We start from the raw sequence: 27,845 nt of genomic DNA, 5'->3' as shown, positions 1-27,845 counted from the left end.
TTTTTTATTTGACTTGTTTAATTGCATTGATATATTTGTTAATTCCACTATCTGTTTATATCATGTTTGACCTTGCTGAGTAAACTTCCTCTTGAATCATTCTATAAAGTTCAGCTGTTTAGTGCTTGATTTCCTTTCTGTTGGTATCCCTTGAATCAGGTTTGGGAGAGTATAAATTTTTGTAGGCATTTTGATGTCTTGTTTTTTCATGTTCCTCTGTGTGTGTGTGTGTGTGTGTGTGTGTGTGTGTGTGTGTGTACACACTGAGGTTTGAGGGAAAATGGAGATTTTGGTGTTGGTATGAAGATCTCTTTAGGTTGGTTATGTTTTCCAGTGATGTGACTGTGGCTTTATTTTTTCAAGAGGTTTTATCTACCACTTAAACCTATTCATTTTAATTGCATTGGAGCCAGTCACTGTGTAGTAAGGAGAGAATTCCTACTGGTTATGACACCATCCACAGATTCTACCATACACATCAGTTATAAACACTAAAACTTGTTCTGACAGTTTTGCTCATTATTTAATGTTAGCTTACAGACTATAGTACACTGCTAATAGTGTTTAGTCTGGGATGTGGCAGGAGAAAAGGAAGGGAGTATGTCAGTAACAGGAATAGATAAGAGAAATTTCTCTAGGTGAAAAACAGGTAGGAGTTCAGACTCTGTCCTATGGAGGTGAAAGGAATGATGCAGAGGGAGGGAAGTATAATTACATATTGAAAGAAGCTCTGTGGTTGTCGATACCTGTTAATATATTTGTATTTTGTTTTGTTTGTATCCTCTATGGACAATTCTGATAAGGGTTACCCCAGTATGGCCATGAATGGTACCATGGAAATTAAAGCACTAGTCAGTTTGTATTTTTAATACATACAAAAGCACCTGATAACCTGATATATATAAGTGATATATATATCTCATATGTATCATAAGAAGTTATATATATATATCATAAGAAGTGAAGAGGAAGAAGTGTATACACAAGGGGATTGGAAAAACAAAAAGAGCAAAGGAAGAAAGAAAAAAAGATAAATAAGCAGACATAGTAAAGGAAAAAATGAAAAAATATATTGATAAAGAAGCAAGAAATGAAGAAAAGAAAGAAAAAAGAAAAAAATTAATACAAAAATAACCCAGACCAGATAATCAAGGAAAGAAGCACCCCCATACATCCACTATACCATATAATCAGAATGTCCACACAGTTCCCTTCATACTTTAGTCCTTATTTGATTGCAGGCAGCCAAGGTGATTTTCTCCCTGCAGGCTACATATCCGCCTGACTTTAATTGGTGAGGGCTGTCAGCTTGGCAGGACCTGCCTCCCGACTGGAAGCTGTGTTTTGGCCATGGCCGACTCTAGACCTTTGTCTCTGTTCCTACATCTGACCACCTCAATTATTTTAGGAAAGAGAGGATGTGATGTGATTTGCCTAACCCATGGTTCTCTGTCATCTTTCACCATGACCTCCCACTCCTGCTCCCCTCCCTGCAGGGTAGATCTCATGCTCACACCTATGTCTTGTTGTGTGCTCCTAAAGCCTCATGAATTCTTAGGTGGGGCTTTTGGGAGGTGACTGGATTATGGGGCATCTTGTTGTTTGGAGGGGGGTTCTGATCAAACAGCCGTGTCCCTGTGGGCATTGCCCAAAAGGATCTATTTCCCTTTCCTCCTCCTCCCCCTCCTCCCCCTCCTCCCCCCTCCCCCTCTCCCCCTCCCCCTCCCCTTCTTCTTTTTCCTCCTCTTCTTCTGCTTCTGCTTCTCTTGGAGCTATGTACTGAAACTTCTATAAACTCTAAGCCAAAATAAATCTTTCCTCTTTTCAGTCATGGATGTCAGCTATTGTGTCTCAGTGATGAGGAAGTAATTGGGACAGGTCTTCTGCCTAGTATATCACCAGAAGCCCTCTTCCCCAGGGGACCCTCTATTCCTTCCACCCTAGTCTCTGTCTCAAGAGCTCCATTTTCCAACCTGAGGAACTTAGTGTAGTGCTTAGGCTTAGCAGAGTGCCTCCTTTGCCTGTGAGGGATGGTAGGCAGTGGGCGTATTTCTGGTGATTGGAGAAATGATAGGAAAGCACTCACTCTGGTCCAACTCCATTGACTCTCTCCCTCTCTCTCCTGTCTCCTGCGATACCATTTGTGGCTCCCTGCCAGCAAGCACGGTGCTTTCCACACTTCTTGGTGTTCAGCCTTTCTCTGGGTTCCCTTGTTGATGCTGAGCAGTGAGTAGGATGACACAGGGACACAGTGTTCCCTGGTGTTTGGGAGAATGAAAGGGACCAGATTGCCTTTGTGTTGCTAGCTTTCCTCTCTCTGGTTGCATTCCCATGCTGTGTTTTCTCTTTCAAGTATCAGGGAAAGTATGTAAGGACTCTGTTGGCTTTTACAGTGCTGTCTCCTTCTCTTAGGTTGTTAAAATTGCTCCAAGATGATGTGTTCCCTAGGTAAGGTGTGTGTGTGTGTGTGTGTGTGTGTGTGTGTGTGTAGGGGGGCAGCAGACCAGCAATGGTTCTGCTTCTCTTTTTTAACTACTCAAATATTTGGTTCAATCTACAGAATTCACTTTTCAGGTTAATTTTCCATTTCTGGGTGTATTTGCCTTCCCCTACTTCAGAATACTTTATCCTGTGTCTGTCATCTCAGCTTCTCCAATGTAGCTCCTTCTCTACTTGATCATGTGGAAGTCTCTTTAGCACTTAAAGGGAAATTTTAGGTAACGATTGATAGGCAAATTACCCATTTTTGTAAATTACAAATAAGTTAATAAAATAATTTTATTGGGAGTAGAGATTGGTGGAGTGTTACAAATTAGTATGCTTTTATTATGCTTATTATTTTGTCATACAATTTTTCATATAATTAGAATATATTCATTTTGAATTTTAGGCAAAAATCTCCAAATACTAAGTTATAGTAATTAGATAAAAATGAATCTAATAGTGAATATTTATCATTTGTATACAACTTGATGAAAATAAATTTTGAAAACATGCAAAATAAATGAACACATTTGCCAACATTAAACTCAATAACTTCCTCTTCGTATTTTAGGGCCCTCTGTCCTTAACTTTGGTAATATTTGTGTGAACTCGACAAATACTCATCCACTGCATCTTATTAATATGCTATCTATACATATATTGATTAAGTTAGATATCAATTTTGAAGAACTTCAGAAAACTAAAATATTTTCATATGTGATCCCACCTACATCCAGTACTCATATTCCAATAATATTTGAAACTTCTACCATTGGAAAATTTTGGAGGTAAGATTTTATTTTTCAAATTTCTGTATTTTTAGAATCATGATGGAGTATATATTTACCCAAATAATTATAGTGAATACTATATTTGATTCCAAAATATAGAAACTATGTGTATAAATTTGTAGACTCATAGGTTTATATTTTAGTAGTCATCTACTTCTCTTTCATAATCATTTCAAATTATTACACTATGAATTCAATATGTATATTAATCTATAGTATATGCATTTGTATGTGTAATTGAATTCTGTAACTACAAAGCACTATTACTAGTTAAATCTGTATTATCTTGCTGTGTTGCAGATCTTTCTCCTTTACAGTGAACAACATACCCAGTGGACACATCTTAGTGACGGCAGAAGTCCTGCCAGTAAAACTTGAGCTATCTTCAGATGAGATAGTGTTGAGACCACGAGGCTTCTTAGTGAAAACATGCTTCTGGGGGACAGTTAGGTTGTATAATCATCAGAACAAGTCTGCCCAGTTTGGATGGCAACCAGTAAACTCAGTAAATGGGATTGCTTTTTCCATTCGTCCAGCTAAAGGTAATGGTTGATTCTATTCATTTGATTTATACATGCACTTATTCATTCATCCATGTATTTGAGTATTAATCATTTTCTGTCTACTCAGTATTTCTGCCTATAGCATAGAAATCACCTAGATAATTGTCACTAAGGGAACTTATTTTTGCATACATAAATAGGATTTGAAAGTGTGGATCTTGTACTATTAGGATTCTCCAGAGAAACAAAACCAACAGGAGACAGAGATGAAGATGGAGGTGGAGATGGAGGTGATAAAGAAAGATATTTTAAGGAACTGGCTAGGCTTACACAGTTGGGTGGCCTGGCAAGTGTGAACTTTTCAGTGCAGTTTGGTTACCCAGAAAAAAGTTGATGGTGTAGTCTTTAGTCCAAGGGCATTTTGGAGGCAGAGTTAATATTTCCTCAGGGGTTTCTCATCTCTTAAGGCTTTCAGCTTATTGTGTAAGACTCACCAAAATTCTGAAAATTAATCTGAATATTAATTAATTTGCTGGTGATAACCATCACACAATATATACATAACTCATCACAATATGCAATTTTAAATATATATGATCTTTGCCAATGCTTTCAAGAGTCTACTGACTTAAATATTAATCACATCTAAATAACATCTTCACAGCAACAGCGAGTTAGCGTTGACCAAATAATGGAGTGTCACAGTCTGGCTATGTTGACAAATAAACTTAACACCACAGATATTAGTGGACACGGTGATTTTTTTTTTTAGTTTTGTATGATAATTGTGATGAGATATGACTCTGAATGACTTAAATTTTTCGTGATTGAGGATTTTTGAAAGGTCAAATTATAATATTTAATACATCTAATAAAATTCAGTTAATAAAATTAAAACCCCAAATTGTAATTTAATAAGAAAATTAATAGAGAAAAATCTCAGACTTACTGTTTTTGATGGTCATTTATATTTTTCTGTGCATATGTGGTACAGGGAACTGAGCCCAGGGCTTCACACTAAACTGTGTCTTGAGCTCTGTTTTAATTTTAATTTTATTTTTTTGAGACAGTCTTCTTAAGTCACTAAATTGCCCAGGCTGGCCGTGCTCAATTTTGCAGTCTTCCTTTCTCAGCCTCCCAAAGTGCTATTATTACAGGTGTGCACCACTGTGCCCAGCAGTCCTCTGCTAAGCATACTCTTAACTTTGCTCCTGCCTTTTTTTGAAATCTGCAATTTCATATAACAAGCCTGTTAAAAAAGGAACTCTGGTAACTGCTAAACTCTGACTTTAACCAAGTAGCCTGTCAGATTTTTGAAACATCATTGTGATGTTCTATGAGGACCTTTTGAAAACACAAGGTATCATTTAAGGAAATGAAATGGCGAGTTACAGGTGAATATCAATATGACATCTTCAGTTTTTGTACCTGTTATGGCTTTTCAGGTATATGGAAAGATGTGAATCTTTGTACCTTCAGTGGTTCATATAGTGCTTTATAGGAGGCTGAAGTCCAATTCTGTGTGAGTGGAAAGTTAAATAAACTTTGGAGTCAGGTGGACTTGATCTCAAAACTAACCTTAGTTTCTCACTAGTTTTTCTTTTTTTAATCTAGATCAGTATTCTATGAGTTGCCTTGTCTGTAAACTGGAGTGACAATATAAATCATAAAGATTAAACATATGGAAAACTTCTGTAATAGAAAGTATATAAATCAGTGCTAAATAAATGGATAGCTATGTGATGGCGAAAATTTTATAATTCTCTTTGTCCTTTTTCTCCCTGAAAGTGTCCCCAGAATAATAGCCTATTGTGCATCTTACCATCAATCTGTATTATGAGTTCCTAACTTCCTGTTTCCTTCCTTCTGTCTTTATTTCCCTTTCCCTTCTCCCTTTCTCTATTTCTAATTTAGAAATAGTCATTGTTTAGAATCTAAAAGTACTTCACATCACAGAAGAATTTTGGTTTGTAGAAATATTGCTTTCACTTTATTGTCTGGTGAATATGAGAATGTTCAAACCAAGATTTTTGTATACTTCTATAAGTGTTTGTAATGGGAAGTGCTATAAGAATAGCCATGAATATTAAATTAAATTCACTCACTTTTAATGTGAAGGTATTGGTGGAGGTGTTGATTAAATTTAGCAAGTGAAGAGCAGGTCTGTTCGCCCATTAGATTTGGAGATCATTGATATGCCTGTATTAACCTGGATTGATTTAACACAATCTCAGGTCATAATTTATGAAGCATGTGAGGTACACTTTTATCACTATTTTGCAGATTCATTTAACTAACTCTTTACAATACTGATAATACTGGCTTCTATTGAAATAATTAGTAAAGATATATTTCCATACATTTAATATAGTCTAGATATACTTTAATTTGTTTGAACAGTTATAAGTTTTAAAGCTATAGGTTCTGGCCAACAACCTGATATTTCTCTAAAGGTATCTAAAAAGCCCAGAACACTAATGATTTTTCCTGTATTTCTCCATCCTAATGAGAATTGAGTGGACTGGGATAGCCCTTGTGGTTGCCATGGAAATTCAATGATCATGGACAAATATAAATTTTTTACAAAATATAAGTAGCTTACCATATTTATTATAAACTGTAGCACCGGCTATGCTTCTTTTGGTCTTTAGAACTATTATTTTATAGGCGAGATTTCAGTTTTTACTTTTTTCCTTTGAGTTGCCAATGCCTTGTCGTATTTCTTTTTTTTGGTACCAGGGATCAAACTCGGGTCCTTGAACTTGCGCAGCAGGCGGTGAAACCACTGAGCTAATCCCCGACCTCATGTTGTATTTCTTTTAACCAAACAACCACCAAGTCATAAACTCATGAAGTTATTTAATTCCAAATAAAATGTTTATATGAGTAATATTAGTATTTAAGATCATTTTCTATTCTACGAATACAAATGATACAACACTTGAATCTAGTTTGTGTAATGTTGAAAAAGGTGTGTATTACATTAATTTGCATGTATACATAAATTTGTTTTATTCAGAAAGTCAGATAATATTTAATTTTATATTGTTTTTTGCCTCTTGCTATGAAGAGAAAGTGATTTTTATGACTATTTTCCTTAGGCTATATTGATTTTACATCCTGGACAATACATTTAATCATATACCTTTCTGCCTTTTTTGTGAAATAACATAATTCAAAAATCTTATTTTGTGTCTGTTCTTTCTCCTTGAGACATGATATGTTTTGGATTTGTGTTTAGACTGCATACCTTGTAAGGGAAGAAAGTAAGAGTGGATTCATGTTTTCTGAGATATAATTAACTTCTAAGTGATTTTTATATAGTTATTATCCATGCATCTATTTTATTTTCTGAGATATAATTCACTTCTAGTTTGATTTTTTCTATAGGTATTATTTATGCTTCTGTTTCTTTTTCTTCTTGTTGTCTCTATCCTTACTAAAACACTGACTCAGTCCTTGAACTTGTCTTCAACCATTTCATTCTCATCATATTTCTGTCATCTCATTCCTTAACAATATGCAGCACCTATCCTACCAGTCATAACCGTGCTCAATTCAGCCATCCATTTTCTTTCCTTTGTTCTCTGATAAGCATAAGAATCCTGAAGGAAAAAATTAGATAACCATGCTGCCTGGAAGGAAAAAATTTCTCCTCAAATAGACTGGTCAGCATGGATGTATAATCCTTGTACTAATCTCCCCTCTTGTCATGGCAATCAAATGGCTCTATTTCTAGCATTGAATCTTCTTTGTTAAAGTTAATTCCCACCACAATCTTCCCCACACCTAACTCTCTTCCTGTACTCTAATGTGGTGATGATTACATTTTCCTCAAGCTTTGTTCTCCTGTAAAGGTCCAACTCATCTTTCATGTCACAGCTCATATGCTACCTCCTCTACTTCTTTGGTTAATTAAGATTTCCCCCATCATTTTTGCCTCATTATGAATTTGTTTTGTTATTTTCAGTATTTATTTATATATGACTTATTGTTTTGAACCTTGCTCATATATGATATCCATTTCCCTTCCTAACAAAGACTTCATTTTTTTTGAAGCAAGAACGTTCTTACAGAGAAAGCTCTTTTCCCAGCTTCTCTTGCCAAAGCCATATGGATACCTATGTCTTCAAGTGTTTTACCTATATTATCTCCAAGTAGGTTTAATGTTTCCATTTTAATGTTTAGATCTCTAGTCCATTTTGATTTTAATTTAGTATAAGGTGAGAGATAACGGTCCAGTTTCAATCTTTGGCAGATAACTTGTTTTCCCAGCACCACTTCTTGAATAGACTACCTTTCCTCTGACATATGTTTTTGGCCACTTTGTCGAAGATCAAATCGTTGAATTGTGTCTGGGAATGTTTCTGTATCCTCTATTCTGTTCCATTGATCCATGTATCTGTTTTTGTTCCAGTATTATACCATTTTTATCACTAAAGCTTTGTAGTATACCTTGAAGTCAGATATTGCTATGCCTGCTGCTTTGCTCTTGTTGCCCAAAATTGCTTTTGTATTGTGGGTCTCTGAATTTTAGGACTATTTTTTCTAGTTCTGTAAAGTACTGCAGTGAATCTAGGACTACACTAAATCTGTATAACACTTTTGGAAGTATGGCCATTTTGACATTATTGGTTCTGCCTATAAAGAATTAGGGAGTACCTTTCCATTTTCTTATGTCCTCTTCATTCTCCTTTATCAAAGTACTGTAGTTTTCTTTGTAGAGATATTTCACTTCCTTGGCTAGGTAAATTCCTAGGTATTAGGAAGCAACTGATAATGGTATTGTTTTTATGACTTCCTTCTCATTGAGTTAATTATTGGTGTACACAAATGGTAATGATTTTTGCATGTTGATCAGGTATCCTGCTACATTGTTGCAGTTGGTTATTAATTCTAAGAGGTTTTTGGTAGCGTTCTTTGGGTCTTCTATGTAGGGTACCATGTCATCTGCAAATAATGATAATTTGAGTTCTTCCTTTCCTATATGTATTTCTTTCTCTTGCCTGGTTGGTGTGGCTAATATTTCAAGTACTATGTTGAATAGAAGTAGTAATGGAAATCCTTGTCTTGGTTCTGATTTTAGGGGGGAATGCTTTCGGTTTTTTCGCATTTGGCAGTTGGTTTGTCATAAATAGTTTTTATCATATTCACATATGTTCCTTCTATACCTGTTTTCTTCAGGGTTTTTATTATGAAGAGGTGTTGGATTTTGTTGAAGGCATTTTCTGCATCTATTGATGTGATCATATGGTTATTGACCTTGTTGATATTTATGTGATGTATTACATTTATTGGCTTACTTATGTTGAATCATCCTTGCATCTCTGGGACGAAACCTACTAGATCGTGATGTATGATCATTTTGATGATGTGCTGCATTCTAGTTGCTAATATCTTATTGAGAATTTTGAGATCTATGACAATTAAGGTGATTGGCCTATAGTTTTCTTTTTCAGTTGGGTCTTTGTCTGGTTTGGGGATCAGGGTGATACTGGCTTCCATAAATAAATTTGGGAGCACTACATCCCTTTCAATGTCCTTGAAGAGCTTGAGGAGCATTGGTGATATAACATCCTGAAAAGTTTTGTAGAATTCAGCAGTGAATCTATCAGGTCCTGGACTTTTTTTAGTTGGTCGATACTTTATATAACTGTTTCAATTTCATTGCATATTTTGGGTTATTAAGCATATTTATATCTTCTTGGGTTAGTTTTGGTAATTTGTATGTGTTTAGGGATCCATTTCTTTAAAATTTGCTAATTTTTGAAATGTAATTTTTCAAAGTACTTAATATCTTCTGTATTTTGACAATGTCTGTTGTGATTTCATCTTTTTCATTTCTAATTGAATTGATGTGAGTCTTCTCTCTTTCTCTTGGTAAGTCTGGCTAAAGGCTTATCTATTTTATTTATATTCTTTTAAGAACCAGCTCTTTGATTCTTTTTTTTTAACTGTTTTTTGGTCTCAATTTCATTGATTTCTGCTCCCATATTTATAATTTTCCTACTTAATTTTGGTTTGGGACTGATTTGTGTTTTCTCAAGTATGTTAAGATTTTGCATAAGGGTATTTTTTGGGGGTTAGTCTGTTTTCCTAATCTGAGCATTGATTGCAGTGAATTTTCCTCTTAGAACTGCTTTCATGGTGCCCCTAAGGTTTTGGTAAGTTGTACAGTTATTGTAATTAACTTCCAGAAATTTAAAAAAAAATTTTTCTTTGATTTATTCTGTGGTCCATTGATTGTTTAGGAGTATATTGTTAATTTTTCAGGAGCTTTTGCCTTTTCCAAAATTTCTTCTGTCATTGATTTCTGTTTTCATAGCACAGTGGTCTGATAGTATGCATGGGGTGATTTCAATTATTTTATATTTACTTAAGCAGACTTTGTGGACTAGTATGTTATCTATCTTAGAAAAAGTACCATGTGCTGTAGAAAAGAATGAATACTCTGTTGTAGAGGGGTGGGATACTCTACAAATATCTATTAGCTACATATATTCAAAGAAGTGGTATAGGTCTGATATTTCTTTATTGATTTCTTAAAATTAATTAAGTTTATTGGTATATTTTAGATATACATAATGACCACATTTATCATAGGGAATTTGTACCTGTACATGATACATCTTGATTTATTTTTTCCCATTCCCCTCCTCTCCCTTCAACTCCTCTTTCCTTCCTTATTTACAAATGCTTTGTATCCATTCTTTCCTTCTTTTCTTGTTTTTTGCTTTTTCCCTTCCTTCCTTTCCCCTTCCCTCTTTATCAGTTTTTTGTTTAGGTGCTCTATCTCTTTGCAAAAGGGTGTTTAAAATCCCCTACAGTGATTGTGTTAATGTTTATTTAATTATTTTTTTCAGTAATTTTAGTTTTATGACTATAGGTGCTGTGGTATTTGGTGCATATATGTTTATCAATGTTATCTCTTCTTGTTGGATTGTTCCCTTAACTAGTATGTAGTGACCTTCTTTGTCTCTTCTAATCAGTTTTATCTTGAAGTTTACCATGAAGACATAGGTGTAGGAAAGGATTTTATTTCTTTTTTTGATACTGGGGATCAAACTCAGGACCTTGCTCTTGCGAGGCAGAGAGCAGCAACACTGAGATAAATCCCTGGCCCAGGAAAGGATTTTCTAAACAGAACCTCAATTGCACAAGAAATAACAGAGAAATCAACAAAGAGGATTATATAAGACTAAAACACTTCTATACAGCAAAAGAATCAATTAGTAGAATGAAGAGACAACCTACAGAGTGGGAAAGAAATTTTGACAGTTACTCTTTAGAAGACTAATATTTGGGATATGTGAAGAAATCAAAAAAATTGAACCACCTAAAACTAAAGACTCAGTCAAGAAATGGGCAACAGAATTGAACAGACACTTCACAGAGGAAGAAATACAAATGGTCAACATATATATGTAAACGGTGTTCAACGTTTAGCAAATTAAAACAACACTAAGATTCCACCTTATTCTGGAAAGAATGGCAATCTTTAAGAATTCATACAGTAACAAACGCTGGCATGGCTGTGGTGAAAAAAGGAACCTTCTTTTATTGTTGGTGGGAATGTAAACTGGTACAATCATTATGGAAATCAGTACGGAGATTTCTCAAAGAACTGAAATTAAAAATTCCATATGACTCAGCCATCCCCTGCTAGATATTTTCCCCAAAAATCTTAAGACATTATACTACAGTGATACTTGCATACCAATGTTTATAGCAGCACAATTAATAATACCTACATCCTGACAGCAACCAGTATACCCATCAAAAGACTATTGGATAAAAAGAATGGTGTATCTATATATAGTAGAATACTACTTGGTTATAATAAATGACAAATTTGAGACATTTATAGGAAAATGGATGCACCTGGAAAATATAATGTTGAGTGAAATAAACCAGACACACAAGCTTAAATACCATATGGTATCTCTCATTTGAGTGAAGCAAAATACAAAGAGAATATTAAAGGATAGATAGAAAGGATCAAGTAGGGGGATCTCTTGCAATAGCAAAGTGATCCAAGGGAACAAGGGTGAGGGGTGAGGAAAAGAGGAAGGAGAAATAGAATAAAGATATGCCATGTAGAGGAACTTAATAACCTCACTGAATGTAAACATTATATGCCATAAGATGTGTTAAGATTAATAATATAAACAAGAATTAAATCAAGATAGGAGAATTAGAGGAGGAGGGAGGAAGAAGGGAGGGAAAGAGGTTAAAAAAGAAACAAGCTGTAGTTCAGACATGTATCCACTCCCCCAAGATAATTGTAAACTGCATGTACTGCAAACATACTAATAAAATTTTTAAAGTTAAAAAAAGCCATACAGACAGAAGTTTTATTTTAGTTCCATCCTCTTCCTATGTGCTGACACTGTTTCAAATATATATATATACACACACACATATGTATATATGTGTGTATATATGCATATATATGTATATTTATTTTTATGTTATATATACATTTATATAATACATAGAATCTAAATTTATTTTTATAACTGATATTGTACTTTTAATATATATATATATTTAGTACTAAGAATGATTCTTTGAATTAGGTACACTTGTTTTCCATATTTTAAGTATCTTTGACCTGAATTACAGAGAATTAATTAAATTTCCCAGTATTTGAGCTAGCAAGTGGCAGATTTTAAACTTGAACCAGGAAGACTGGCACTAGAATTTCTGCTCTTTTAATCACTATGACATATAATGCCTTTCCATACTTAGGAAGGCCACATACTAAGGAAGAGTAGTATGAGTAGCTAGAAGGTATATTGGTTCTTGCAGCCTTTGTCAATCTGTTCAGATACCCCTAGAGTATCTATCCTTGGACTTCTTATCATATAAGATACATCCCTATTTGGGCCAAGGATTTAGCTCAGTGGTTCCGCTGCCTGCCTAGTAAGCACAAGGTCCTGAGTTCGATCCCCGGTACAAAAAAAAAAAAAAAAAGATACATCCCTATCTATTTAACCCCCTGTAATACAACATTTTGTTACAGTTAAATTAATCTGGATGGACCTTAACCAGTCTGTTAGTACTTCCATAATTGGCTCTCTCCCTTTTATAAGTTACTGTGCCTAAAGTAGTGTTGCCATACAAAAGAGTTAACATCTGAAACTATGTGCTTTCTGAGCATCATACACTGTTAATATGTTTACATGTATTGTTATTTTCCTTTAACAACCAAACTGACCCAAGCTAAAGTTCATGATAATCACTCATCTCTCTCATTCATTATCCAGTGCCCCTGAATTTCAGAGCCTCCTCTTTTATGAAAGGAAGAACTTCTGAGTCATTTTTCCTTAAAATATGCTTTTCCTTGCTCCAAAGGTTTTAATAAATATAAATAAGTGGACTATCTCACACCAAATATGCCTGATACCATGTGGATTCTCAATGCACTTTAATTATAGAAGTATGTTAATTATTATTAGCTATATGAGAATTTACATCTCTAGGGATATATACATTTCAAAAAATAATTTGGAGTAATGGTAAGTCTTTCCTTTGAATGGTGATTGAGTGTCTGATATTGATAAGTATTAAAGAAAGTTGGGAAATGGAACACTTTGATGAAGGATAACAAATAATTTTCTGTATTTTGTACTTAAAGCCCTCTCTAATCTTAGAGTGTTTGCTTCATGACATATTTTGTATTGTTCTACAAACATTGACATATTTTCATTTCTCTTTTAAAGTTGAGAAATATGGTGTGCATATTAGATTTTAATCAAATCCTATAAGTCTGCTCATTTGATAATATCTCACTTATCATTTTCCTATTGCAGAATTTAACTTTAATAATTTATTGTATAATGCCATTGCATTTTTAGGCTATCTGTGATTTTCAGTAGTAACAAAAATCAATTTAATAAAAATGTAATATAGATCTTCTTTTCTCTATATATTATCTGTAGGCATTATTGAAGCATATTCATCATTGGAATGTGAAATAACATGGCAGCCAGGTTTCACTTCTCCAGAAAGAGGGAAATTTATTCTTCATGTTATTGATGGAAACACCTTAACACTACAATGTATTGCGAATGTAATTATTTCCCTTGAACATAATTTTTATTTTGATGCTTGTAACTGTTGAGTATTTGCACATGTATACTTGAATATGTAGCATATATATGTATAATTATATAATGTATGAAAAACTGACTATTCATGCAATATTTAAGTAACTAAATTGTCTTAGGTCTTTCATGAATCCTCTTGTTTACCATGAATGAAGGCTTTAGTAAAAAATGTTATGTTATTTAAAATTAACTCAGAAATCTAAGACATTTTTTAAGAGAATACTAGACTGTCAGAGACTCTATAAATGCATAACAACATCATGTAAGCCAGTTGAAATAAAATTATTTCATTAATAGATAGCAAAGAAAAATAGAGTTATATTTGGCTCTACTGTATTGGACTATTAATATTCTAGTTGCAGCAGTTAATAATTCAATATAAAATGGATATGTAATTTACATTTCAAAGAAAGACATATTTTTATAGAATATACTTCTTATGATAAAAATATGGGTAAAGTTAAAGCTGCAATAGATAATTTTATAGTTTCTTTTTTTTTTTGGTTAAGAGTACACTTTATTTTATTCCCTCACAATGTTCTTAGAAATTTAAAACAAGACAAATGGCAATTTTACAGAATTCCATTGCTATCTATCTCCACGATATGATAGCGCTCTTACATGTTTTAGCTGGGAAAGAACTTGGAGTCTAAAGTTATGAGAGATTTACCAACTCTAGTGATGGAAAATGACAGTCAGAACACAGTATTCTTTCTTCTACCACAAATTTAAAACAAGCTGACTCCTACTGGTTTTCATTATGTGTAAATTACTTAATATTTTTTGTAAAACTATGTATTGACAGATACATACAGAAAGAAGCACACTCAGTCTTTACAAACTTATAACACTTTTGTAAACCACTACAAGTTCAGCTAGATCAAAAAACAGAACATGGTTAGTATTACAAAAGAATCATCACTATCCCTACTTCACATTTCTCTCAGGGTTTCTCCCATGGTCATCAATATCCACTTCTACAAGTATATATTAATTTTGATTCTGAACTTTACATACATGTAATCAAGTCAAATATGCTCTTTAATGTGTGGCTTTATTTGATCTTGAAGTTTATGGGATTAATTTATGTTGATGCATATGGCTGCAGATTATTCATTCTCATTCCTGAATAGTATCCAACTGTATGACTTTACTATCACTTACCCTTTATACTGCTAGTAGGGATTTGGGTTATTTCAAATGTTTACCTACTATAGTCAGGCACAGTGACACATGCCCATAATCCCAGCTACCCAGGAGGCTGATAGAGGAGGATCACAAAATCAAGGCCAGCCTGTACAATTTAGCAAGATCTTATTATGTGATTTAAAAAAAAAGAGCTGGGGATATAACTTACTCCCCAGGTTCAGTCCCCATCATCACAATAGAAAATTTAGTCAATATGATAATTTTCCATTACCATTCTTATGACTATCTTTTGATGAATATATTACAGTTTTTAAAACTGTTATTTATGTAATTATGTTCATCGAGTTTACTATTATAGATTTGTTGATGTACTCTGCACGTTTTTTTCTAATAGATAAAAGATGAAGAATTAACTAATTTAGAGTTAACATCAATAATAGATACCATTTATTGAATAATTATTGTGTATCACATACCATGCTGTTCGTGTATTAGATAATTTAATCCTTAAAAAACAACCCTATGACAAGTTTACTAGTGATTCAATTGATGAGTGAAGAAAAAGTGTTCTACAATTTACTGGTTTGTGAAGTTATTTGTGTGGAATGAGGAAAGGGAGAGCTGTGTTTGCATAATTCTTTGAATCACAGTGAACTATGTCCTCATTCTTAAATAAGCAAAATGTTTATTATCAGCATTTTGAGCTCTATGAGAAAACGTCTGGTAGAAACATGCCTGGACAATTTCACTTGGCAACATGTTTCCCATATTTATGTGACCGTTGAACCCTCTTCTTTTATATAGCACATAGTAACATTCTGTACATAGTTAAGGAGATTCTTTCTAAGAGTCTTTCTGTGATTGATAAATATGTTTCTCATTCCTGGATTCACTTTTGCCATAGAATTATCTTACTTACCATGCCTTCCTCAGTTTGGAAGTATATTTTAAATATTCCATTTTCTTTTCTTTTCTCTTAAAAACACCACAATATCTGAAAACACTTTATGTTTTAAAAATCAGCATGAAGATAAAAACTTGAGTTATAGGAATGCAAATATATTTTACCACTGGTGTCATTACTTTGTCCTTTTTGTCACATGCAGTACTGACTTTTATTACAATAAGGGTTTTATTTTCAGCTGTACTGATACAACACTAGATTGATGCATCAAAAATTATGAAATAGGTTTATATGTATTTTGAAGTGTTGGTAAATGTTATTTAACCATTGTATGATTTCCATAATCACCTTAAATTTGATTTCTTCAGCTGTGAAAAATGACAGTACCATCATCGATTTATCTAATAGTTAATTACTTAGCCCACTCTCTGTATCAGGCCATATGTGGACTCGGTATTTAAAGATAAGTAATATAGTTTAGCTGCCCCCTAGGTATTTTCTGGTCTGCTGGATCCTAGTGAAAATGTAAATGAAGAACTAATATGTCTGGTTCATACTGGGAACACAAATTTATTATTGTCATTATCATCATGATTATTACCACCAAAATATCTAGATAAATTTGTCAAAAATACTTAAATAGCTAAGCCCTAAATATCTAATTATGAGTGGTACAACCAAGTTACCTAAATAAAATTTCTCCTATTACAATTTCATTGTATTTTAACTGGATTGTTACAGATTCATTTTAAATTTAGGAAAATGTTATAATATCTTGAATACTTCTTAATCAAAATGGGAATGTAATAATGTCATGTGAGATTTATTTTGTATGCTAAAACATATTAAATAAATGATACAGAAATATTATTCATCTTTCAGTAATAATATCTTTAGTTAATGCATTCACAATTAAAATACTTCATTTTTATGAAAAAAGTGATTAAGCTATTTTATTTATTATTATTTCATTTGGATTTTTCCTTTTCTTCCCCTCATTACAAGGTTGGTAACACCACAGTCACATTTTTGGAACCAAGGATATTATTCAATAATAGTCCTCAAGGTTTAACAACTTGGAAGAAAGCCATTCTTCATAATATAGGACAAAATCATGCATTTTTCAAGGTAATATTGAATTTTGGTTATTTCTTATTTGAATCAGATCATATGATTTGAATCAGGTTGTTGGTGTTATGAATATATAAAGATAATACTTTATTCCCAAGACATAGATTTGTGCTAACTTTTAAGTTTTTTAATAAATTCTTTCTCAATACTATTCATCTGGTTTGTCCTTTTAATTTCTCATAAGCCTTGTTTCTCCTCCCTTCCTCCCTTAGGTATTTCCTTTCTTCTCCTCTTCCCCATTTTTCTCCTTTGGTCTGCTATTTAGTTTTATGTTTTAAAAGTGTTTGAAAAATGTTTTAAATATATAGTATTAATGCTTCATTCCATATTTAATTAAATGTTTTTCCTTTTCCCTTTATTTCCACTCTATAGTCAGGGCTGTTATGGTATCAAATGACACTTACATGGATGCCATTCTGAAGATAGTCTATTTATAGTTGTTGCTCCTTATTTAAATGGAGTGAAGGACTAAGTGGTGTTAAGAGATTTTTTAATGAAAAAATATGTCAAGACTATAACATGTGAAATCTTTCATTCAGGCTTTACATTAGCATATCTTTTTCTGCTCAGATCAACTCTAGCCAAAATAACTGAAAATATCCTCTTCTACTTTACTGCTTCAGAATTAGTTCTTGCCTAAATAGTCTATTTGTCTGCTTGCTCCTAAAATATTATGACCAGTTGCCTTTTAAATTATTCTGAATTAGCTGGATGCGGTGGCATACATCTGTAATCCCAGCATTTGGGAGGCTGAGGCAGGAGATTGCTGCAAGTTCAAGGCCAGCCTGGGCTACATAGTGAATTCAAGGCCAGCCTGAACTACATTATACACCCTATCTCAGAAAACATTATTCTGTATTTAAGGATGGTAAATATGTTTAAATTGACCTTTAGCAAATTACACATAAAGCCTTGGTAAATTACTTATAATATTTTTAAAAATCAAAATGATATCTTAGACGTTAGGCTTTCTATAAGGGACATAAGAAAGAAAAGGTCTTCCCACTAACTGTGCTTTAGCATCTGGGAAAGGCAAGATATTAACGTTGTATCTAGAATGTTCTCACCATCTCTAAGAGATATGTCTCATTTGTTTAAGCTTTGCAGTCTTGAGAGCACCCTAGGAAATAAACTTCATCATCCTATTTGAATCAGAAAATGCTCCTACTATAGATTCCTTTTACAAATGAGAGTTGAAGTTCCTCGTGGTAGGTTCACATTGTGTGTCTGATATTTTCAACCAATATTACAAAATCACCTCATGTCCTGTGCTCAAGTATTCAGTCTAAGTAGTGGTGTGGATGCTTTCCTATGAAAGCTATGAAGCAGTAATTTTAAACATTATGTAGCATTTCTACAAATTTTCAATTACAGGTTTGTGATGAGAGTCTTTTGTCTACCATTAATATTATTCCACCACAAGGAATAATCCCATTTGGGGGAATAACTGTTCTTCATATCTCCTGTACACCCACTGTTGCAGAAAAATTTGATACAAAAGCAAAGGTATGTCTATACATAGATGTTTTACACTGTATAACTATATCAGTTTGATTGGTTCTTTAAAATATTTAACTTAGTAGGTATAAAATGCTGTGCACTTTCATTCTTACAAAAATTGTTTTGATTATTCTATTGGTAAAGAATTTTGAACTTATGACACTAAAGGGCAATTTTAAAATTTTCTATTAATTTTCTAGAAACTGAGTTCTACAGATGTATAAATTTTAGAAATCTAAAAAATAAATGATCTTCTCTAAATCATATAAATTAAAATTAAGTACAGCAGAACTTGAGGAGTATTTGCAGAAAATGTGTTTGTGTTGGAAGTTGGTAATGGACATTTCTACTAAGTTGAAATATAGACATTCCATGAATATGGGGCATTTTCACATAAGAATATAGTGATATTTGGCAACTCTGAGTCTTGACAAAACTTCACTGATCATAGAAAGGAGTATGGCTTTTTCATAACATTAGGTAGCTTAGGAAAAATGATCAGTTGTGGTAAGTAATTCTAAATAATTTTGATAACTATATGAATTGTATGCAATTTGTATGTACTATTAAGATCCACATGTGGTAACACAAAAATTTTCCGGCTTTGTTTTCTAGGAATTATGTAACTGCAAAGATATTACCTTGATTTTAGGCATTTCCCTAAGCCCTCTTTACACAGAACAAATAAAACATGAAAGACTACTCTGTGCAAAATTTCATTCAATTATAAAACTGAGGGAGTGTAATACACTTAATCTTCAATCTGGTGATCAGTTGTATGCATTTTCTCGCATTAAAAATTGTATATGCAACTGTCACTTGGAAAAATGAATAGCTTTAGTTATATTCTCCATTTTATTCTTTAAATTACCATAACAATAAGTGATTAAGTAATATGTAGCTTAATTTAATGTTAAATATCACACGTTGATTTTCATGACCCCAAAATGAATAACCTAAGAATGGTAACTTATTTTTATAAATAACTATATGTTGAAAGAAATCTATAAATTATATACTGTTTAATATTATTTTAGGCTTGGTCAAAATTTTTTACACAATATTCTGGAGAAAATAAAAATAAGATTTTACTAAAATTAATTTTCACTGCTTTTTAGACAATTATATTTTTACCACTCTTACTTTTTGTGACATTATAAAATAATGAACTTTATTTATTCATGCATTTAACATTCACAACATACACCAATCTCTGTTGTAGATGCTAGGGATACAAAGTAAGTAATTAGGTTTCTTAATCTCAAAGAATTTATTATCTATTGGGATGCACACAAAAATCAATCACCCATCAAACTACAGTGTAATAAGTACTACAGTGGAGAAAACAGAAGGCTAAGGGCTTCAGGAAAGCTACAAAACCCAGGCTTAAAATATTACAGAGTTGCTCATAATGGCTAAATCATGGAAGCAGCCTATATGATGCCCATCAAAAGATGAATGGATAAAGAAAATGCAATGTATAAAATATAATATATATATATATATATATAGCTCAGCCATAAATAAGGATACATTTGAGTCATTTTAGGAAAACAGACGTACCTGAAGTACATAATACTAAGTGAAATAAATCAGACAGCATGTTTAATGTCACATGGTGCATCTTATATGATAAACCCAAAGTATAAATAATTTAAAGATCAAAATAAAAGATATATGTTAGGAAACATGGAGATAGACTTTGTGGTGATGGGAGTGGAATTTAGGGATGGGGAAGATGGGAGGGAGGGGAGGTGAAGGGGAAGAAAACAGGATCAAGATGTGATATGTGTAAGTACCAATTCCCACGATGAATATATTTATTATGTGTCACAGATATACTAATAAATTAATTTAAAAGAAAAGTAAAACCAGACACCTCAAGTTAAGAATCAGATAAATATTTTTAAGATTAGAATACACAGTGTATTAACTATTTTTATTCTTTTATTATTTTGTTATAAAATTTTATTTTTCATAAAATAAAAAATAAAAATAAAGAGAATCAGGCTGTTTTAAGGAAAATAATGAGAGAAGAGAGGAAGAAAGAATATTCAAGGGAGGATAAAAAGCATGTATTTAGGCTTAAGGGAGAGAGACAGCTGCAAGATGTATATGAGAAGCAGTTTAGCATGACTAGATTTATAGACTGCATAAATGATAGTGGGGAAAGATGTACTTAGAGACTTGTGGAAGTTTTAGGTAACACAAGGTCTTACTGACAACACTAAGAAATGCAACCTTCATCTTACAAGCTAGGGGTTTTCACTATGAGGATTTCACAATAATATTTGCATTTTTCAGAGATCATTTTGGTTATAGAGCTGTAAACTAGGTCCAAGAAAATTAATTACAGAGTTCTAAGGCTGATGAAGATGTCCATGCAAGAAAAAAATGATGTTTTCTTCAAGAAGTCATATTCTGGGCATTTTCTAGTCAAATTTAGGAGATGACTCTTAAGGGTTGGTTGTTGAAAAGGGGTCACATATATGTGAGATGGGCAAATCAATGGTGAGACAGATGGTGGCAAATCAGTGTGGAAAGATCAAAAGATGAATGGAAGATTCTAAATGGAAATGCTTGTTTGAGTTGGAAACATCTTTTGGATCTCCACATAGAGATGTCTGATATAAGAATAGTCACATATACTCTACATACTACTGTGAAGACTAACGATTAATCTTAGAGGTGAGAAGGAATTTTTCTAATGTCCCTAGAAGGACCTAGAGGAATGGAAATGGATCAAATGTATTATTAAGTAAAAAGTTGCAATGATATATTTTGGAAAAATTTGAATGGAGGGAAAAATAGAGAGTTTGAATTGGAGCTGTTCAGGGACTCATTGTATATCAAAACGTAACAGCATCGTGACATGTAATATTCTGGAACTCCTGTCTTTGCATTGAGTGAAAAAGAAGGGATAAATAAATGAATGTATGGATTTAGATATTATGTATTTATGATTGGTCATATTGTCCGGGGGTGTTTTAAGTCTCTAGAGATGAAAAGGTCGAGGAAACAATAGGCTAGGATGGTGAGTAAGTTAAGGCAGCTAGAAGTCTTCTCTAAATAAAGAATGATGAGGCAATGAGTAAAAGTAAGCCATGGAGGTTGAGATTTACATGGAGTTAATGAAGAGCATGTCAATATGTAATTTCTTCTGAATCTCTGTTCTCCTTGTGATTTTAGTTAAATATTTTGTGCTTATATACTTTTAAATAAATGTGAGAATAATATATTAAGAACATAGAAATTTTAATTAATACCATTGAGTTGGCATATTGATTTCCCAAATGATTCTGGAAAGTGGTATTTTGTGATTGATTTACCTATGAGTAGTGTCAGTGATTCTAGGGAAGAGTGAATTAGTCACCTTGATTTCTTAAGTGGTTTCTCATTTGTGGTGGTTTTTATTGGCTGGACACTCACTCTTCACAGAAGTGTCAATTCTACAGCACAAGAAATGTGAATACAACTGTCATAACAATTTTTGTACATTTATATTATGATACTGTTATTTAAATTATGAACTGTTTTATAAATACCAGATAATATTTAGCAATATACGATTATATTTTAATGTGGTGTTTACAAAGTTTTATATTTCTTCTAAATAAGGTTGCTATTCACTGTGCAAATACTATAGACCTTCGAATTGGTGGATCTGGTGAGATGGCTGATGTTGAAATCAAGCCGGTGAGTATATTACCTATGTGTATGGTCAATTTATGAGTGTGCTGAATTTTATTTCTTATATATCCCAAGTTATATTTTAAACACATTTTACTATGAAGTAATTTGACATATAAATATTAATGTGTATAATGTATAAATGATGTAACAGTATAATGAACCATTTCTTTACAAATTTACCACTTAGTGTAGATATCAGAACACTGCCAATATCATTAAAATCATTTGTAGGCTTCATTACAGTCCAATCCATCATAGAGATAATCACTTGTGAATGATATCATACACTGTAAGTGTAAGTGCCTAACCATGCATTAATTTGTTCCTTTTTGAGCTGTATAATAAAGACGTACTGTATATAGCCTTTGGGGAGTCACTATTCAATATTGTGGTTCCCATGTTCTAAGTTATATGTAACTATGTTATTCATTGTCACTACTATATAATTATTTTGTGTAAACATACTATAATTTATGTACTCAATCCATTGTCCCTCCACTTAGGCATTCCTGGTTTTTGTTAATATAAAATATAGCTGTGACTACTTATATTCCAGTGCCTTTATAGGAGTAGAATTCCTGAGATATTGAGTATGTCCATGTTTGACTTTATAAAATAATTCGTACAGTTCCTTTTTGTGTTCCCTTTGCTCCGCATTCCATTGCTCTTCACGTTGTATTGTCTTCAATCAAGTATGATACATCATTGTGATCTTGATTTGCATTTTCTGGACTATAGTCACATTTAGTTTGTGATTTATTATCTGTAAACAAAAATTTTGTTCTAAAATTGATAGAGTACATACACACATGCACACACACCCACATACATATAGAAATAAATCCTAATTTTTCCTGGCCAGCCTTTCGATAAAAGATTTAGTCTCATCTATCCACAGAAACTTCCTTTGATTCCTCAAAGCAAAGCTACATGCTCCCTATTATGACATAGATATTATAGACATATTCTACTCTGGGAACATCTCCATCATAGCATTTGTTCCATTACTTTTAGATTACTTGCATTCTGGTTTTGTCTTCCACTCATTCTTCATCACCTAGCACCATTTTAGTGCTGCACTAAATGGAGCAGAATTTTAGGAATGAAGAGGTCAGCTGGCTGCTTCAGGTAGATCTCAGGGCTATTGTGTCCTATAATGGCATCACAAAATTTCTAGGGTCTAGCTTAAATGTATAATTTTCTAACTTGCCTATTACTCAGTGATGAGGGCCTATCAGGCCCAGACAGACTGACAGATAGTAAGCTAGCTTCTCCAAGGCTATAGTGATTCCTGGAGACTAAATCTTATAGAATCCAGAGTTTTTTATTCCGCTGCAATAGTATGCCATCTTGGAAAATATTAGACAGTACTGAGACTTTTATTACTTTATGTCCTTAGTGTAAAGTCATTTGAGGCATGCTTTGCATGTTATAGTTCAATTGAATAATTTATAGAACTTTTTATGTTAGTATATTTAGTAATATATCCTTATTTTGGATTTTAGATGAAGCTGCCTTTTAAAACTAATACTCTAACACCAAAATATACTTTCCACAATGCATTTAGCTTATAACAACCTAGTAAAGGCTTTGCTTTTGAATATATATCTTAATCACAATTAGGATATTTTGGCCAAGTGAGAACATAAGCAAGACAACAATGGGATAAGGGCAGTGAATATTTTTACATTTACAAAGCACCAGACTTTCATTATCTATTTAGGAGTTTGCAAATTTCATATAAAATTGGGTTGATACTTTAAATGAAACAAATAATAGCTAATTGAACCTAATACGGTATTTTCCTGTAACTATACTGTTAACTAATCTCCATTTAATGTTCTAATGTTTTCTTAAGGAACTAATGTGTTTTCTTAATGTTTAATGTTTTCTTTTTTTGTTTGTTCTTTTGTTTGTTGTTTTTTGGTACCAGGGATCGAACTCGGTTCCTAGCACTTGTGCAGCAGGTGGCGAAACCACTGAGCGCAAGAGCAAGGACCCGAGTTCGATCCCTGGTACCAAAAAAAAAAAAAAAAAAAGAAACTATAGGGTATCTATAGTATCTGTCATAAGATGGAACCTTAAGAATTTTGTGGCATATGCTTAATATATGAGCGAGAGTGCATATACATTCAATAACTATTTCTTTCGTTAGATCGGTACCAAATAGGTACGAAAAATACAAAAATGAACTGGACTCTTGAATAGGAGATTCATATGTAAACAGACTATATGGCGTCACAATGTTAGTCAATAGAAGGAACAGAGTAGTCCTGAGAACTGTGCGATTAGGCGATTGCTAGTCAGGGAATGGGCTTCCTGACAGAAGCCATGAAGGGTGAAGTATCACTTGTTGGCTAGAAATGACAAGTCATGCAGCTTGATGAAATATTAAGTGCTAGGGTGAGAGTGGAGCTAATTGAAGCTGGAACACAATGCAGGAAAGATCGCAAGGAGCTTTATGAGCCCTGCCAATGAGCTTGGGCATTATCCTGTAGATGTGGAGAAACCATCAAATTTTAAGGCAAGGAGTAAAGTGATCAGACACTCAATTAGTTTAATAGTGGCTTAGTTATCGGAGAAGGCTTAGGAAACTCAAAATCTAGAAACTAAATGAAAATTGATAGTTTACTAATTAACAGTTAAAACAAGGGTAAGAGGTGAAGCGGGGGCAACATTAATGGAATTTGTTATTGATTACATGTAGAGGATGAGAGAGAGGAAGAAAATTGTGACTCTTACAGAGTTCTGCTTTTCAGTTAATAAATTCCTCGATAAATATGAAGTACTATTTTGAGTATATATTTTTAATAAACCGTTATTTATACTTATTTTTTTTCTTTTTAAATTTTAGACTGTATTTAATTTCAGTGGCACCTTCGTTGGCGCTACCCATATTATTCCATTTGTAATAACAAACAGAGGTGCAACACGTGCCACAGTGGAGTTTGACCTTAAAGACTTTTCAGAGTTTTCAATGAATTTTAAGGACAAATCAGGTACATATTTTATGCTATATTGTATTATTGTAAAGAAAAACAGTTTTAAATGCTCTGAGATATAACTGTCAGAAATTTAAATCAAGGACACTTATTCTTAAGTATTTTCAGTGACTCAATGCTTAATATTCTTTTTTTTTGTATTAAATTCTTTTATTGGTACATTGTAGGTATACAACACAATTATATTTCTCATTGGGAATTGTACCTTTATATAATGCATCTTGGTTCTTATTTTTCCCCATTCCTAGCCCTCTCTTCACGCCCTCCACCCTTCCCTATTTACAAAGACTTTATTTCCATTTTTTCCATTTCTCATCATTTTTTCCTTTCCCTTCTTTCCTTTCCCCTGTGCCTCCCACTACCCCTACCCCTTTGGACCTTTTCTTCCTATTTGGCATTATTGATTATTCATTCTACTCATTGGTACATTTTAGGTATACAATATAATGACATTCATCATTGGAAATTTGCACCTTTACACAGTCTCTCTTGGTTCTTGTTTTTCACCCTTGCCCAGCCCTCTCTTCAACCCCTCCAGCCCTCCCTATTTACAAAAATTTTGTTCCTATTTTTCCATTTTCTCATATTAATCCCATTCCCTTCTATCCTTTCCCGTAGCCCTCTCACTTCCTTCCCCTTTGCCCCTTTTCTTCCTATTTCACATTACCTATTATACATTTAGTCCTTATTTACACTTTCAGTTTCTCACACCAGAGAAACTATTTGGTATTTACACATGTGTGTCCTATTTATTTCACTTAAGAGTATAGCCACAATGTGCATCCACTTAGCTATAAATGTCTCTAATTTCTCATTTTTTATGGCTGAGTAGTACTCCATTTTATAAAAAAAAACACATTTTCTTTATCCAGTCTCCAGTTGATGGGCATTTGGGCTGTTTCCAAGTTTTAGCTATTACAAACTGTGCTGCTATGAACATGGGTGCACATATATCACTGTGGTATGATTCTTTTAATTCTTTGGGGAAGATACCCAGCAGTGGAATAGCGGGGTAAAATGGGATTTCCAGTCCTAGTTCTTTGAGGTATCTCCATACTGATTTCCACAGTGCCTGCACCAGTTTACACTCCCAAGAGCAGTGGAGCAGGGTTCCTCTTTCCCCACAGCCTCGCCAGCATTTGTTATTGGTTGATTTCATGATAGCAGCCATTCTTTCTGGAGTGAAGTGGAATCTCAGCGTTGTTTTCATTTGCATCTCTCGAATGACCAGTGATGTTGAACATTTTTTCATGTATTTATTTGCGATTTCTACTTCTTTGTCTGAGAAATGTCTGTTCATTTCAGATGCCCATTTTCGGATTGGGTCTTTAAATTTGGGAGGTCTGATCTTTTGAAGTTCTTTATAGATTCGAGATAGTAGACCTTTGTCTGAGGAAGAGCAGGTGAAGATTTTTTCCCACACTGTGGGTTGTCTCTTCACACTGCTGGTGGTTTCTCTTGCTGTGCAGAAGCTTTTTAATAAGAAGAGATCCCATTTGTTGATTGTTTGTGCTAGTTCATGGACAACTGAGGTTTTGTTCATAAAATCTTTTCCTACACTGATGTCTTCAAGGGTTCTACCTAACCTCTGTTTCAACTGGTTCAGAGTTTCTATTTTAATATTTAGATGTTTAATCCATTTTGATTTTAGTTTAGTGCATGGTGAGAGATACAGGTCTAGTTTTAATCTTTGGCAAGTTGAAGCCCAATTTTTCCAGCACCATTTATTAAAGAGGCTATCTTTCCTCCAGTGAGGGTGTTTGGCTCCTTTGTCGAAGATGAGATGGTTGAGTGTGTCTGGCATTGTTTCTGCATCTTCTAATCTGTTCCACTGGTCCTCAAGCCTGTTTCTTTGCCAGTACCATGCTGTCTTTATCACAGTAGCTTAGTAGTATAGTTGCAGGTTGGGGATTGTGATATCCCTTGCCATGTCTCTGTTACGTAGAATTGCTTTTGCTATTCTGGGTCTCTTCTTGCTCCAAATGAATTTTGGGATTTTTTTCTCGAGGTCTATGAAGTATGCTGCTGGGATCTCAATTGGAATTGCATTAAATCTGTATAGCAGTTTTGGAAGTATGGCCATTTTCACTATATTAATCCTTCCTACCCAGGAGCAGGGGATGTCTGTCCATTTTCTGATATCATCTTCAATCTCTCTTTTCAGAGTGCCATAGTTTTCAGAGAAGAGTTCTTTGATTTCTTTCATTAGGATGATTCCTAGGTATTTCAGTTTTTTGGATGCTATTGTGAAAGGAATTATTTGCCCTATTTCTCTCTCAGTGAGTCTGTCATTTGTGTAGAGGAAAGCTATTGATTTTTGTGTGTTGACCTTGTAACCAGCTACTTGACTGAATTTGGTTATTAAGTCTAGAAGACTTTTGGTGGAGTTCTTGGTGTCTTCTGTATAGAGTATCATGTCATCTGCAAATAATGACAATTTGACTTCTTCATTTCCTATCTTTATTCCTTTTATTTCTTTCTCTTGTCTAATTGCCGTGGCTAATGTTTCCAGAACTTTATTGAACACGAGTGGTGATAGTGGACATCCTTGTCTTGTTCCTGATTTTAGTGTGAAG

At 33.4% G+C, this 27,845-nt stretch overlaps 1 protein-coding gene across 17 annotated transcripts in view; it reads left to right on the top strand.

Moving 5' to 3' along the window:
- The window catches only part of Cfap47 (cilia and flagella associated protein 47), a 512,210-nt gene that overhangs the window by 47,057 nt on the left and 437,308 nt on the right, over positions 1–27,845 (top strand). For all 17 annotated transcript variants that reach the window (XR_015442441.1, XR_015442442.1, XR_015442443.1 and 14 more), the window contains 7 exons: positions 3,056–3,272; positions 3,576–3,817; positions 13,723–13,853; positions 16,949–17,071; positions 18,449–18,580; positions 22,193–22,270; positions 25,122–25,266. Coding sequence is in view for 14 of the 17 variants with exons in the window: in XM_087189881.1 (XP_087046007.1) it covers positions 3,056–3,272; positions 3,576–3,817; positions 13,723–13,853; positions 16,949–17,071; positions 18,449–18,580; positions 22,193–22,270; positions 25,122–25,266 (1,068 nt within the window). In the remaining 3 variants the exon portion in view is untranslated. The remainder of the gene's footprint in view (positions 1–3,055; positions 3,273–3,575; positions 3,818–13,722; positions 13,854–16,948; positions 17,072–18,448; positions 18,581–22,192; positions 22,271–25,121; positions 25,267–27,845) is intronic.

Source organism: Heterocephalus glaber, unplaced genomic scaffold (genome assembly GCF_053883595.1).
Source record: "Heterocephalus glaber isolate CG9 unplaced genomic scaffold, H.glaber_assembly_v1.0 deba00001547, whole genome shotgun sequence".
Taxonomy (NCBI): Eukaryota; Metazoa; Chordata; class Mammalia; order Rodentia; family Bathyergidae; genus Heterocephalus; species Heterocephalus glaber.
Note: the sequence above shows the minus strand (reverse complement) of the source record. Positions and strands in the feature narration are given on the sequence as shown.